We start from the raw sequence: 15,878 nt of genomic DNA on the forward strand, positions 1-15,878 counted from the left end.
CCCCCCCCCCCCTCCGAACGGAAACTCACCGTGACCTTGGAGCAGCGCTCTCCCAGCTCGGCCTTCTGCTTCTCGCAGTCGCTGAAGCGGCCCTGCAGCTCGGCCAGCTGGCCCTCCACCTTCTTCCTCTTGTGCTCCACCTCTTGCTTGGACTGGTTCAGTGTGCGCACCTCCGCCGTCAGCTCCAAGGTGTCCTTCTCCAGCGCCTGCTTGGCCTTGTCCAGGTTGGCCTTCACCTAGGGAGAGACACACAGAGCATGGAGGGGGCAGTTAGAAAACAGTCATTCAGCTAGCTATGTTGGACACTGTAGTAGAGTAGAGTAGAGTAGAGTAGAGTAGAGTAGAGTAGAGTAGAGTAGAGTAGAGTAGAGTAGAGTAGAGTAGAGTAGAGTAGAGTAGAGTTAAGTGTGTTGTAGTATAGTATAGTATAGTATAGTATAGTATAGTATAACCAAGGTCTCTTACTCTCTTGGACTGCTCCAGCTGCTCAGTGAGCTCTTCCACAGCCTGGCTGTATTTCTGTCTCATCTCCTGGACCTGCGCCTCGTGGGTCCTCTTTTCATCGTCCATGGCCCGCTTCAACACGGCCACCTCCTGCTCTCTCTTAGCCCTGCACACAGACGACTGGATCAGTGGATGGATGGATGGATGGATGGATGGATGGATGGATGGATGGATGGATGGATGGATGGATGGATGGATGGATGGATGGATGGATGGATGGATGGATGGATGGATGGATGGATGGGTGGATGGATGGATGGATGGATAGGTGGATAGGTGGATGGATTGATGGATGCAAGCATGCACTGTTGGATGGGTATGTGGGTTGATAAATGAATGGATGGATGATCAAATCAATAAATCCATCTGTGGGACATCGTCCTAAGCGATGAATGGAGAATGCAATGCCAGAGGGAGCTGGAGAGACGGACAGAGGAATGAATACAAGTCATGAGTTCTCACTTGAGCTCTTGCTGGACGACTGTGTTGTCCTGTTGGTCCTCCAGCTCGGACTTGAGGGCCTCCAGCTCCTCCCCCAGGTCCCTCTTGGTCCTCTCTGCCTTGTTCCTGGCTTGCCGCTCCGAGTCCAGGTCCTCCTGCAGGTCCGAGATGTGGCCCTCCAACTCCCGGATCTTTTTCAGGGCGTTGTTCTTCTGGGCAATCTCGTCCTCCAGTCTGGGGTCGGGGGGAAAAAAAGATGGCGAATGCTGGTTAAGGTGCTTGTGTGTTGACTGATTTAGTCACAGTGGATTTGAAATGAAAGAACCACATCTCTGGTTAAAATAGAGGTGGCATCTTTTGATCACAGATAGATGGCAGTATTGCACTTCTAAGGCACCTACTGCAGTAGCATTTTAATATTCATTAAAGAATGACCATGACTTATCCTGAGATATATCTTGTGAGGCCCCCAAAATATTGCAATAACAACAACAACAACAACAACAACATAGACAACCAACAAACAGGCGTATTGTCGGTGGTGTAGTAGACAGTGTTTCACCCCACCTGGCCAGAGCGGCCTGGAGCTCTTCCTCCTTCTTGGCGAGCTGGGCTTTGAGTTCGGCGATCTGGGCCTGCAAGTCAGCAACCTGCTCCTGGAGGTCGTTCGACTCCGCCTCCAGCTTGCGTTTGGCCTTGTCCAGCTCCTGGCGGCTCTTCTCTTCTTTCTTCAGACGGACTGCGGGACGAACAGACAGAGTCGTCGTTTACACAGGGATTGGGAGGAAATCCTCTGAGTCTTTTGTGATAACCTTTGGTCATGAGTAAAGTCAAAGACCACAGGCCTTAAATTATAATTATCTGTGAAACTGTGAAACTGTGATGCTGACTGAGGTGCTTGATGTTCTTATTGTGGTGTCACTGTGGTGGTTTCTATTATTGCGGTTGATTCAACGTTTAAGTGATGAGCAGCGATTCGGTACCAACCCTCCAGCTCAGAGATCATGGACTCGTGTTTGTTCTTGAGCTTGGTCAGGTTCTTGGACTTCTCCTCCTCCTCCGCCAGGTTGGAGCTGAAGTCTGCTATCCGCTCCTCCATCAGTTTTCTCTCCTAATACAGAAAAACCGAGGACAACCGTCAAAAATGTCCTACTACTACTCGTCAATATTTCCAACTACTCACTACCAGACTCTGCAGAGCCTGCAGGTTGATCACCTTCAAGGTCACTAGATGAACTGATGAGAATTACTCCATGGTTGGTGACTGACCTTCAACAGCTTGTTGTTCTGGTCCTCCATCACCAAGATGTCATCTTCCAGCTTCTTGACCTTGCCTTCGCAGGTCACCTTCTCCAGCTGCAGCTTCTGGCGAGCGTCCTCCTCCTCCTCTAGATGCTCCTCCAGGTCCTGGAGATGGACGGATAAGACCGTTAACAACACTTATTCAGGTCAAAGCTGGACTAGACAGTGATTTAAGATTGATTATGAGGCTGTACAAAACACTGGCGTATGTACCAACCTAATACCGTTGTCAGATCACATAATACCCCTATCACATCAAACTTGTCACATCAAATCTTTTTTCACTTGTTCCTAGTGTATGATTGACTGCAATTCACAACACAGAGACAAGCCAAGAAATCACCAACAACAACAACAACAACAACCCACCTGCATCTGCTGCTGCATCTTCTTCTTCTCCACCTGCAGGGCCTGCGCCCGGTCCTCCTCTTCCTCCAGCCTGGACTCCACCTCGTGGAGGATCTCCTCCAGCTCCTGCTTCTTGGCGGACAGACGCACCCTCATCTCCTCCGCCTCGGCGTACAGCTCCGTCTCCGCCTGCAGCTGCTCCTGCAGCGCGTTCCTCTCCTCCAGAATCTGCCCAGATGCAGCCCAGCAGCAGCAGAGAAAGGTGCTTCAGTTCAGGTGCAGATTTAGAAAACTTTACTGTCCATCAAATGTACATAAGTCAGAAAAAGAAACGACAGGGGGGAATTATGGTGGACCTTGAGTGCAACCTTGGGGTACACCAGTTTAGATTTTTTTCTTAAGCGTCACGCTCCAATGTGCGCATTAGGCTTGTATTGTATTCACTTAATGCTTGATCATATGCTTATATATATCATATAGTTATAGCGTGATATAGTTATTCAGTTATTCTGGTTTTACACAAACACGCAAAACATAAAGTGTAGCCTGTTACATGCAAAGACTGAGCATAGTGTGTGACTGTGGACTGCGTTAACATACCGTTGTGTGTTTCAGGGTGATCTCCTTGAGCTCTGACTCAAACTTCATCGCACCCTCTTTGGCTTTCTGTAGCTCCTCGTCCTTCAGACCCATCTCATCCTCCTGGCGGGTCACTTGCAGCAGAGGCTTGACCTATAGGAGGCAAGAGCCAATCGTATCAATATCCAAATGGCCGCCACTTAAGTTTTCTCGTTTGTACTGTTAGCGAACAGCAAATAAGGATAACTGTACAGCATGTCAACCTATGTGACAACTGACGATTAGCTTCTTGTTGTGGCAATAGATCACAACAGTGTAAATGATGAAACTCATTTTCAGGAAGTATTTTTTTCTTTGTGTGTGATGTGCATTGTCGTCATCATCTCACCTTGGTGAAGAGTCTCCACCACTGCCAGTTCCTGAGTTTGAGGTAGGCGGCGCAGTTCCTCTGGATCACCTTCATGGCTGTGAGCTGCTGCTGCAACTTAGCGAAGGCCCTGTGGAAACACCCAGCAGGTTAACCAACGCTAACCACTGAAGAAACCCAGCAAGTTAATCAACGCTGACCACTGAAGAAACCCAGCAAGTTAATCAACGCTGACTACTCTGATCTAAAAAAAATGCTGTTGTCTGGGTATAAGGTGGAAGACATTTGAGGAATGATGTCCTACAGTATACTTTTCATTGAAACATATCCCTACAGTAATGTTGTCTTTATGTACATAGTATTACCATTGTTTTTATAGCATGTTTTTTTCATTTACTGCAACAACGTGTAATGGTCCTATAAAAAGGAGAGTGTCAGAATCAATCAAACAGTCTGATGATGCTCACCTTCTGGCCAGGAAGCCTCTGGCTTGGGCCTGGAAGGCTATGATGACCACTGTGATCTTCAGGTCTCTCTCCTCCTCCAGTTGAGCCAGCACGCCCGTACGGAAGAAGATCTTACTCTGGCCGATCCTGTACAGGTTGGGGTCCAGGTCCAGGTGCTTGATCTACACGGACAGGAAGGGAATACGGAAAAAAGAGGAGGTGAAACATTCACGGTTCTCTTGGTGTGGAGAAACTAGATGGGCAATACTGTAAATGAGACCACTTTGAAGAGCAAGGTTTCTAAAGATAGATATCTGAGGCTAAAATGTACTTGAAACACATGATGGGAAGGATTGAATGAACCTTATTTCTTATTTTACCATGAGGCAGCAAGCTTGTTTGCCATCCATGAATCCTTTGGGTATAGCATTAGCAGCCAAGATCTCATAACTGTAGAGTGGGAATTTGAGTGGAGAGAAAGTATGATTTAGTTACTAATTTATGATAGTAGCCTACTACTAATACAATACCGTACCATACTAATACCGAACTAAATGGAACAAACATCAGCACCTCTGGGCTACAGGCTAACCAATCAAATCAGCTCACCGCTGTCGGAACTCCTGGAAGACGATACGGTTGGGGAAGCCTTGCCGACAGATACGGATGCCCTCCAACACCCCGTTACACCTCAGCTGTTCCAAGACCAGATTGGCCTCCAGCTTCCCTGCCTGAGCAAAAAAAGAAAGATTTTAGTTTTAATCACACGTTTTATACGAAATACCTGTAACATGAGGGCTATGTTTTCTGAACAGACGATTAAGAACAAATAGGTACTTGTTGCTTAGGTTTATCCTAAAACAACAGGGCCAAAGATGCTGACTTGGTCATAAACACGCTTCATTCAATTAAAACAGCAACCCAAAAGTCCTTTAATTTGCCAGCCAAAATGTCTTGTCTTAATCAAATGAGGTGCTTTTCACATTAAAACAGGAGTTCCACCTTTAACGCGTCAACTAACAGCTACATGTACTAGCTACATCTTGGGAGGAATGTTGATGCACTGAACAATAAACAGCAAATCGGATTAGGGGTTAATTGAATCAAATTCAAATGGAATCCAATTGGAATCAAGAATGGGTTTTTAGAGACACCGGGAGAGAGGTCGGCCACCCGTCGCCACCACCGCCGCCGCCTCGCCGCCACCTCGGACTTACCCTCTTCTCGTGGTTGGGGATGATACAGCGTACGAAGTTGGGCTGGGTGTTGTGCAGTGTGGTCATGAGGTTGGATAGGGACTCCTTGTAGAGCAGGCCCACTGTGCGGAACATGCCCTTCCTGGGCCTGGCGGCATTGGGCATGTTGCCGTCGGTAATCTTGGCGATGGTGTCCAGGCCAACGACCCGGTCGACTGTGTTCACAAAGAACAGGTTCACAGAGTTTTAGTGGAGTTTGTTTTGAATTTTTGAATTAACATGTGATGTTTCCCATTGGGGACAATAAAGTCTAAACTCATTAATTATTTAAACTATAGTACATGTACAGTACTGTATGTACCATTTAATTCAAAATGAAAATACTAACAATAGTTCATAGCTAAAACATATCTTTAAGACAGCTTGAATGGAATTAATTAACTCCCTGTTTTATCGAATATCAAAATGTAAATAGAGAATATGGGACACACCATCTTTCCAGAGGTCTTGGATGAAGGGGTTAACAGAGTTGTTGAGCAGTGCTGTTACGTTGTCATTGAGAGGGTCCATGTTCTTGGTCAGCCAGGCGGTCGCATTGTAGTCCACCTACAACCCCCAAAACACACAATTTTACACGCTCCATAAACTATAAACATATAATAAAATGGTATGATAATTTACTGTATTGTGTTTTTAAGGTTGCATCTTATTTGAAGCATCTGCAATTAACATGTCTATGCGTACAGCAGAATACTGACCATAGTTGTAAGCTATAGTGTTGCTGTAAAGATTGGCATATTTGCCTATAAGTGTTATTATTAACATGTCAGACGGTTCCTGCAAATGTGAAGTGTTCGACCGCTCACACCTTTACTGAAAGGTTCAGTGTAATACGACACATGTAACTTATGAATATTGTGTTTCATTCACCCGTGCCTCACACATACAGTACTCTATCCTCCTGTCAACTCTTTTTTTTACATGTCTGACCGACCGCTTGGGGATAAACGAAAGGCTTCAGTGTAGCGTAGCATGACAGATGTGTAACTGCTGACCGTTGCGTTACATTTCTGCTGCTTCTCGCTTGGAGTGATTCTGTTTAGTGAACAAAGCCGGGCTGCGTGCATTCAAGCCATTCGGAGAGACTCCCTACGTCACAAGCGCAAGCCTCTCACCGCGCGCCTCAATGTCAGTTAAGCTCTGCACTGTCACCAAACCCCCCCCCCCCCCCCCCCCCCCCCCTAACGGCACAACTAACTTTTTCATGGTCGGAAAACATATAAGACTTATCCATACTCTATCTCTGATCTACCCAACATGATTGAACTATCTAAATTAGAGTCACCTGATCTAGTATGTTGTGAATATAACGACTATAACTAATGATAATTGCACCCACAATGCACCTAGCCCCAATACAAAAAATTGTGTTGAGGCTACTTGTGCTGGAGCTCCTACTGTACTTCAGTTTGTTCAACATTTTTATGGCCCGACACCCCAGAAAGAAGCGAATATGCATTGAACTGAATAGAATTGAACTGAATAACAATACACACCTTCCCAGCATAGTGAAGAACGGAGAACTCGGTCTTATCTTTGAGCTGTTTGGGTTTGGCAAACTTGATGTGGTTGACATGGGTGTTCATCAGCTTGTCCACGAAGGTGACGTCTGTGGCTTTGGGGAACCAGCACTCCTCGTCCAGCAGAGCCAGGATGCCGTTCTACAGAAATGTGATAATTATGTGATACTTTAATAAGAGAAATTTAAATCTATCTTTATCATTTCATGTCTGACACCAGTGTAACCAGAGCTTATGTGGATATGTGCGTTTGTGATAACATTTTTACATGAACACCTTTTCTCTTTTTTTTTTTATTATTATTGTAAAACCTCTCTGGTTGGTCATTGTTTATAAGGAAGGGGTTTGCTCAACCATAGCGCGGTTTCCCAAGGCCATAAACAATGGCGTGGGGTCTTCACATACAGGTCAGCTGTTGACCTGTAGGACTGCCCTACTCTCTGGTAACCCTCTCATACAATTGGTCAGTGGATTTTTACATATGCATGTATGGGTTGTACCCACAGTGATATACATGTAATGCAGTGTTTAAGGATAATCATGGCTCTTGGCGGAACTTGTCTCCTACCAAAGAGCCTAACTTTGCAAACTCGTAGCTGTTGGAATAAAAGAAACCAGCTTTGGACTTACAAAGGTAAACCTTGGCATTTCGACTACTCATTTTGAATGATTAGAATCATTAATACCCATGAATAGATCAGGGGCCAAAAAATCAGTTTTCTTTCTACATCCTTGACTGACATTGGTTCAGTGATGCTAAGCAGTTCCAAGTTGTCTTTAGCTGTTTTTCAAGTTTAGATAAGACCCAGAGACGGGCGCAACGCTGCAACACAAATGCAACCAATATCTTTGAGGTATCATGTCATATCACCAGAGTCGGTAGACATGCTCTTAAAGCATGGTCTGGGCAAAACAGAGGAGGCCTATAGTAGCCGGACAGAATGTGAAAAAACAGAATGTCCATGGTTTCTCTGCTCACCGGTCTCTCAATTAGCTCGATGCAGGGCTGCAGGTCCAGGCCGAAGTCGATGAAGTTCCACTCGATGCCCTCCCTCTGGTACTCCTCCTGCTCCAGGATGAACATGGTGTGGTTGAACAGCTGCTGCAGACGCTCGTTGGTGTAGTTGATGCACAGCTGCTCAAACGAGTTGTACTGCAGAGGACGTAGAGAGCACAGCAAAGAGAGTTGGCAGGCCATTGGTTTACGTTTACGACATCATATCCTTTTGCTTCTGTCGGGAACCCTAAGACACGATTTTTGCGTCGTGCTCCTTTAAATGTAAACAAATTTAGAGATGTAAGTTTGCATCACATACTTCCACAGCAAATACAGTAGTATGAAGTGCCAACAGCTAAGGTTTCTGAATGCTACCATCCTGAGCATTTTATCTCAATCAGACAAAGCTGTATAAATAGTGAGTTAAAGAAGAAGGAAGAGCACAACCGCTCTCACATCAAAGATCTCAAAGCCAGCGATGTCCAGGATGCCCAGGAAAGAGGCCCCCTGGCGCTTGGTCTTGTCCAGGGCCTTGTTGACCCGACCCAGGAGCCAACGGAACAGACGCTCGTACATCGCCTTGGCCAGCGCCTCAACGGCAAAGTCAGCCTGGCACACAAAAGAGATTTCAGCAATTTTAACAATAGGAGTTAAATATTTACTAACATGCACACAATTCTGATTCAAAATCACGCACTAAATACTGGGAATAGATGCTCTGGTCTTGGCGATAAAAGTACTGGGGTGTAGTATTGTTTTAAAGACAGATTAAAGATGGGATTCTAGAGATTATGGAATTCTAGAGGGACATAGTCAAGATTCTAGAGACTAAGGAATGCAATTGTGATCTCTTAATATTCCTCTACTGGACTTGAATGTACTGTTGACTGGCTAGGGCCTCTGAGTTCTATAGCCGCCCCAAGCCGGCATCTTACCTGTTCCTTTGTTTGGGCCTTCTGCACCACCTCCCGGCCCACTTTGATGCGCGGCGTGAGGATGGCGCGGGTGAAGTCTGTCACGTTGATGCCCTGCAGATGGCACACCTTCTGGGCAGCTGGTGGAGTTGGGCAACGCATGTTAGAAACACCCAACCCCCCTTCCCCCATTTTCAATGGAAGTAGTACGATCACCAAGCATCTGTGGTAGAAAGGTGATCCTGATGATGGTGGTAACCTCAGTTCTACAGGGCCCTCTCACCTGTGTTGTCAGGCATGGTGGCCTGTTCCTGGTTCCTCTCCTTCTTGAACTCAATGTTCCCCAGCTGCAGGACGGAGGAGCACACCTTCAGGATGCCTGGGAGATGGCAGAGAGGAGACCCGTTACAGTAGCTGCATCCCAGGCCCAAAAAGCCCAAATTACCAAAGTTATGATTATTATAGAATGGAAACCGGCTGTGTTGTAGACAAAATGTCCCAACGTTATGTTTGGTGTTATTAGTCCTCCGTTAACGTGTTGAGAGTTTTTCCTGCCCTCATGGGCTGAACAGGAAACACCCTGATCCCTGGCCGTGGGTTGAGAGAGCATCCAACGCACGATCCAGTGCTTATGGTGCATTCGTTTATAACTGGGAGGTGGCAAATTGCGACTTGCTACTAAGAATTATTAAATAAAACACCGCATGAACTCGCACTTCCTCGTTGCAAATTCGGATATGTTTCTCAGCCCCCAGTTGCTCGAATGCACTAGATATAACTAGGTAACTGTGATATAATGATATATAGCTTGAATGCACACAGGTCGAAGGTAGGTATTTTGCCACTTGCGACTTGCCACCTCTGACCACAAACGAATGCACCATTACAAGCTGCAAGCTGTGGGTTAGATTCCCATGTGCAGGCTTCTCTTGAAGTGAAAACACTACATTACCCATCCTCTCCTCCTCGACGAGGCCCATGATGTTCATGGCCTCCATGGTCTCCTCGTACATCTCGTTGTCCTGCTGGCCGGGGATCTGGACGTGACCTGCGCTCAGGAACCGGTACTTGTTGAAGGCCTCCAGCAGCAGCTCCTCTGGACGAAGGGTAAACAAGAACAAAGTTTGAATAAACAAAGAATAAACGACTGCCAGCGACGCCCAATGTCCTGTAGCAGAGAGATCGCCCCCAAGCTTTACCGCGCAGCTTTTCCGGGACGCCGGCAACCATGTAGTAGAAGATGTGGAAGGATCTCTCCGTGTTGGCCTGGCGGATGCAGCGAGACTTCTCCAGCAGGTCTGACGTCACGCGCTCAGGAAATTCTCTCATATAACTCCCTTTATACTTGAGTGGGACGTTTTCACAAGAAACAAAGTCTCACAACTGACAGCACTATCGTTATATTAGTCATTCTCATGCCATCCATCTTCATTCTCTGCAATGTTTCTTAATTTCCTACTATGCTATCTGAATATGAAGTATGATGGGTACATGATTATGATAAGAAGATGCATGACCAGGGTGGTGGTGGGCTGACCCAAGAGGACCCCCTGTCAAAGTAGGACCAAGATGGGAGTGAGTCATACATATTATTTGACCTAAATACTTGATAGCGTGACTAAAATACATGCATGCACTAGAATTCCAACCCTACAAGTTGGCAAAGTTATTCCCTGGGAATGTGGAGCTGTTGAATCAGTGTCAGGCTATTAATGAGTTCTGTATCTCCAACGTGACACACACTGTGACTCTCGCTCCCAGCGGCCTCCTCTGTGTTTACCCTTGGTCGCAAATCGCAAGGGCGGCCATGCCACTTATCACAGGTATGTGTGAACAGCCCCTCACTGCACATTTGGGACCCGAGTTAATGTTTACTGATTAAACACAGAAGCTTGGAACTTGAAGCTAGCAGGTTTTTTTTTTCCTCCAGTGTGAGAATCTATCTGTGCCCTACCTCCATGATGTGAAATGTACTGCTGTATATCACACAGTGTTAAGGATACAAGTTTCGACGTTGGCACCGACGATGTAGCCTGTCACGTCAAAGTTGATGCGGATGAATTTACCCTATAAGAGAAAGGTATGGGTGATTTATGACACACATTGCACAACAATGACGTTGAGTTCTAAAACCTTAGTATAATTAAGCAATAAACCACGAGAGGCTGTGTGTTATAGTGATTTTATAACAGCTAGGGGGTGTTGTTAGGCACGACACGAAGCGGAGTAGCGGTTCTACAGCTATTAGTGTAAAACAGACACACAGCAATGTAAAATATTCACATTTATTCAAAACGAAGCATCATTCCCTCAATTCCGCCGAGCAAAATAGTTCCCCTAACAAAAGGGTTGCCAAGCAACAACAACAACTACAATGCATTGGATCAAATGGGAGGCGCATTAATACTGAAAATGGAATGATATGCGGTCCCAGGTGTGTGTTACAAAGTATTTTAACACGGCTTCCAGCCAATCAGAATCAAGAACCAGAACTAACCGTTGTATAATTGTTGATAGATCGCATTTTGAATTCTGGCAACTGACCCATACACAGCATTCCCACAGAGTAAGTCATCAATGACCCCCCTGGATGACCTTACCTCAAAAATACCATGAATGTTTACATGAAGTAAAAGAAACAACTCACAAATCGAGACGAGTTGTCGTTTTTGATGGTCTTGGCGTTACCGAAGGCCTCCAGGATGGGGTTAGCCTGCAAAAGCTGCTTTTCCAGCTCCCCCTGGTGATAAACAATGTCACATAAAAATATTAATAAAACATTTACATTCATTTCCATGGTGGGGATGAAAATGAGATATGATAAGATAGGAGGCAAAAGGCAAATAAAAGTAATCCATCAAAAACATCATAACTCCAACATATAATCAGTGGGGGAAAAATAGAGACTTAAATCTACTTTATGTGAAAGTAAGAATTCTAGCAACAGGCTGGAAGGATGATATTGCAGTTCTAGTAATCTCCTGCTATGTTCAATGTACAGTAGACTACTAACTAGCCAACTCATTTCACCATCAATTTGCCTCAAACAGCAGCTAGATTATAGAAATGAGGACAACTTGGTGAAGTTGTGCCAAGGGAGAGGTGGCAAGGAGCGGCAGACAGTTGGTTTGGAGGAGGGGGTTGTTTGTTGAAAACAATGCTTCATAAAGCTTCATGACCCTTTCAAGATCATCTTGTTCATGTCATTATGTTCATGTTAAACTGTATAAAGCTTGAAACCTAAACCTAAGGACCTGTTCTCTCAGGGATGGATTATTGTGTCAATGTCTTCTAAATTATTTGTTAGCCACCTAAGAAGGCCACCTTATGGCACGTTTACACCCATTTAGAAGACAGTATGTTTGGGATATCAGTAGTCTGTGGCTCTTGGCCTGGGTAAGGTACATCACTAGGGAGGTAAGTGAGCCAGACATATCTGGGTTTGGAGCTAATTCCTTTGATCAAAGGCCCCAGAGGAGGGGTCAAAGACAGCCAACCACCGAAAAACACACTCTCTACCTTAGCAAGGATTCTCCTCCTAGCCCCCTGCTAGCATAGCCTCATAGGCTAAAGAAGCCCATTTGGAATAGCAGGGCAAAATAGTTTTGAATACTTTTGAAGGGTTAAACAAGGACCCAATAATGCTCAGCCAGAGGGGAAATCATGGTAAATAACTGAGGTGTGCTTACACGTTTGTGGTTCAGAACAGAAACAGAACATCTGTTTTCTAAACTGTTAATATGATCAATGCCAAATCCCTCTTATTGGCAAATACCTGTAAATACCATTAAAACACCAGCCCAAGATAAACTTTTCAGATCGAAATTAAGGACTTTAAACAGGATGAGGGGAAAATAAGATAGCTACCAGAGAGCTTTCAGCAGTGGCAAGGTCCTGCTGGTTTCAGACACTGAGAGAAAGAGACAGGACAAAAAGGAGGAAAATAGAAAGGAAATGACACGACAGGAGGAACTGGGTTTTAACACGCTGTTGGGAGAAAGGGGGCGAACTGAGGGCTAAGAGACGGGACCGAAAGAGAGACAGAGACAGGGAGAAGTGGAGGAAAAGAAGAATAGGGCCTCTATATTGAACAGGATGATGTATGTCCATGGCAAGCTTTCATAGGACATACGAGGCTCACTACTCAGCAGCTATCTTGAAGAAAGACCCAAGGTCAAAAGTCAATAACAAAGACAAACACAGATATGACCTGGAAGTTAATCCTTTGGCTGTCAAACTCAAAATCTTACCCCTCCCTCCATTTTCTAACTCCACCTATCAACTCCAGCGAACACAATCTTACTCCGGGGTCATTCCATTGTGGTGGAATGACGCCCCCCCCCCCCCAAAAAAAAAAACAACAACTAACAAACAAACAAAAAAACAAAGGTTTTTAATCAGGGCTGAAGGAGAAAGATTTCTACAGGGCCCCTGGTGTATGGTGGTGAAAAGGTCAAAAGTTCACAGTTCATTCTGTTTCCAAAACTCCACACTGTGCAAATCAAAGGTGTCCAACTAGGCGGGCGGAATCTGTGACATATGATGTCATTCAGTAGACAGGAAGAGGAGATGGGCATGCTCACACATGTGCTCGTTGGGTCTTGTGATGGACCTTTTCAATGCCAGGGGTCTCCAAACCCCCATGGCAGTGAAAGGGTGTTTACAGGAAACTGACAACGTTAAAAACAATCAATCTCAGATTGATCCGTTAAAGACTCACACACAATCTACCGTGTAGAACACTGCATTTGGAGAGTTCTGAAAAATCTATGTCATGCAGTCACTACTGATTCTCTATATACACTATTTTTAGCTAAGAGGAATAAGAGGGATACTGTGTTACTGTACTTAGAAATCATGGAACCAAAAAAGATTGGGATAACTATCTGAGGTATTTTTTGTACTTGTGAGCAACTATCGCATGCAGTCCTTAGCCTAGGATGAGCACACACACACACACACAACACGCAAAAAAAAAAAAACACACTCTGAGCATTCCCTTTTACTCACGTAGGCAAAATTTGCTCCTGATTGTTGCTATTTGGAGGAAATGGCGGCACAGGATTAAAGCGAGGCAGTTTCCTGCCCACTGGCCTAGGGAGGTCCCCAAGTTTTTAAAACACAATGGCCACTTTGAAATTACATGAAATGTTCAGTGCCCAATATGGCTTGTTATGTAAATACTTACAGCACTGGTGTCCTTCTTGCCTTTGTGGGAAGAGGCAACTACAGCCAGATACTGGATGACCTTCTTGGTGTTCTCTGTCTTTCCTGCACCAGATTCCCCGCTGGAGAAGGAGGGATGGAGGGGTGGGGGGGGGGGGGGGTGATAAACGAGTGAGGGAGGGAGAGAGACACACACACGAGATGTAAAACAGCAGCAACCGGTTGGTCATAGTTCGAGAGCTCAGTTTAATTGAATCAGAATCACGTGAGGGAGATTAATTCACACCGGTGCCAAGCATAATGTTGTTGTCTGGTGTAACCTTACCTCTGTGCATAAAAAAAAACAATGTGCACTAGATAGATCTATCCTCCTCCGGTGGAATAACACGATAAGAAAGAGGAGAGGTACCGTACAACAAGGCCACTGCTGGTGGGTGCTTTCAAGGTCTTTGATCTGTGATGTTCAGACCCGTTGCTGAACGATTCCCAGCCGACCGGTCGACTCCAGCAAGCCCATAAAAGGCAAGGTGTGTGTGGGATCCACCAGAGCTTCTGTCATGGGGCTGCCTGGCTGGCTGACTAGCTGCCTGGCTGGATGGATGGCTGAATAGCTGTCTGGCTGGATGCTGATTGGCTGACTGGTTGGCTGGCTGACTGGTTGGCTGGCTGACTTGTTGGCTGGCTGGGTAGACAGAGGAATCTCCCCTCCATGACATGTGAGGACACTGCTCTCATCGGGACCGTCAAGTCATACTAAACTAACACGCCCGAGTCCCTCAACCTTAACCCAGCCGTGTGTTCAACTTGTATCACACTGACGCCCTAACACCACACTGTAAAGACTCAGGCCTTAAGTGCATGGATACACTGATCTTATCCCCTCTCAACCAATACACTTAAACCCCAGGACTCACACTGCACTAACACACTAATACCACACACCCTGAAAACTAAGACCACCTAACTTTAAGACTAGGATAACGTGCATAGCCAGGCGTGACATCCCTCTTAGTTGGCTACATGCCAGACCTAGAGCTGGACTACTGTAATACTAGTACGACGACCATCTAGGGCTCGTGCTCGCATCATTGCTACACGCTGTGATGCTCACCAGACCAGGCTTTCTTAGAGTAACACTAAGCAGGCCTCATTTCACACTACACAAACACTCTGACCCCCCCCCCCCCCCCCAAGCCGGTCACATATGTTTGTTGGTACGTCACGCATCATTTCATTGCTACATTTTCTGCGGTGCATCTGGCCAAGAGGTGGTCTCAGCATGAGGTGTGCTGGTAAGTCAGAGGACGGAGGTGGTGGGCAAACGTCCAAAACCGTCCACAGCAAATGTGGTAAACCTATTCTTTGTATATCTTCGCAACCATTCGCCAAAAGAACCAAGCAGCCCTGCCTTATAGTGCACCATCCAAATCTTCCTGAAAACTTGGCATTTTTAGCGTGTAGGCTGCTAGCTCGGAGGCTGTTGCTGTTTCACATATAGCAACTGTGCTGACTGAAATAGTTGCCGCCAATGGCAGGCTCATTCCAAAAAACCTGCATCCTGTGAGTCAGCTACTGTAGTGGAGAGGAAACTGTTGAAGTTAAAATTTTCAGCATTTCAGGAAGTGGCTCAATACGATCTGAGAATGCGTTGCATCCTGGCATCAGTCAGTTTAGAATGAGTAGCTCTGGGTGGCTCCACTGGGAACATCCCTCCCTTCCATTTCCTTGATTGGATTCACTGGAGGCTCAACAGGAAACGTCCGTTGCGGTCCTCAGCCTTTGGCTTACATTGACATGAACACGCCTACAAACATAACTACTGTACAACCTGCACATGTGTAGTGTCTTGTCAAGTGCACAAGTGGTGGCTCTATGTTCCTTTTTCCTGTATGATTACGATTGCTGTGCATGAATCATCCAATGTATAAACAAATAAAGCTCTCTTGGATTGAATTGATCTAATTGGTGCACAGCAGAAATGGACCAGGTGTGTCGCAATGTGCACCCAACACACTCTATTTTAAGCCCAACACACTCT

The 15,878-nt window shown here is 45.7% G+C and overlaps 1 protein-coding gene across 1 annotated transcript in view; it reads right to left on the minus strand.

Annotated features, from left to right (window-relative positions):
- myh11a (myosin, heavy chain 11a, smooth muscle) overlaps positions 1 to 15,878 on the minus strand; it is a gene marked incomplete at its 5' end in the record, with an annotated part of 28,616 nt that overhangs the window by 6,881 nt on the left and 5,857 nt on the right. Inside the window, 24 exons of the mRNA XM_084440891.1 lie at positions 30 to 236; positions 466 to 610; positions 967 to 1,179; positions 1,513 to 1,684; positions 1,933 to 2,056; positions 2,215 to 2,352; positions 2,617 to 2,823; positions 3,196 to 3,327; positions 3,563 to 3,671; positions 4,009 to 4,169; positions 4,368 to 4,437; positions 4,597 to 4,718; positions 5,205 to 5,398; positions 5,675 to 5,789; positions 6,740 to 6,904; positions 7,743 to 7,916; positions 8,217 to 8,369; positions 8,696 to 8,814; positions 8,958 to 9,053; positions 9,627 to 9,770; positions 9,874 to 9,972; positions 10,678 to 10,741; positions 11,322 to 11,414; positions 13,863 to 13,962. Coding sequence (XP_084297017.1) covers positions 30 to 236; positions 466 to 610; positions 967 to 1,179; positions 1,513 to 1,684; positions 1,933 to 2,056; positions 2,215 to 2,352; positions 2,617 to 2,823; positions 3,196 to 3,327; positions 3,563 to 3,671; positions 4,009 to 4,169; positions 4,368 to 4,437; positions 4,597 to 4,718; positions 5,205 to 5,398; positions 5,675 to 5,789; positions 6,740 to 6,904; positions 7,743 to 7,916; positions 8,217 to 8,369; positions 8,696 to 8,814; positions 8,958 to 9,053; positions 9,627 to 9,770; positions 9,874 to 9,972; positions 10,678 to 10,741; positions 11,322 to 11,414; positions 13,863 to 13,962 — 3,316 coding nt within the window. The remainder of the gene's footprint in view (positions 1 to 29; positions 237 to 465; positions 611 to 966; positions 1,180 to 1,512; positions 1,685 to 1,932; positions 2,057 to 2,214; positions 2,353 to 2,616; positions 2,824 to 3,195; positions 3,328 to 3,562; positions 3,672 to 4,008; positions 4,170 to 4,367; positions 4,438 to 4,596; positions 4,719 to 5,204; positions 5,399 to 5,674; positions 5,790 to 6,739; positions 6,905 to 7,742; positions 7,917 to 8,216; positions 8,370 to 8,695; positions 8,815 to 8,957; positions 9,054 to 9,626; positions 9,771 to 9,873; positions 9,973 to 10,677; positions 10,742 to 11,321; positions 11,415 to 13,862; positions 13,963 to 15,878) is intronic.

This window comes from Borostomias antarcticus (assembly GCF_949987555.1).
Source record: "Borostomias antarcticus genome assembly, chromosome: 7".
Taxonomy (NCBI): Eukaryota; Metazoa; Chordata; class Actinopteri; order Stomiiformes; family Stomiidae; genus Borostomias; species Borostomias antarcticus.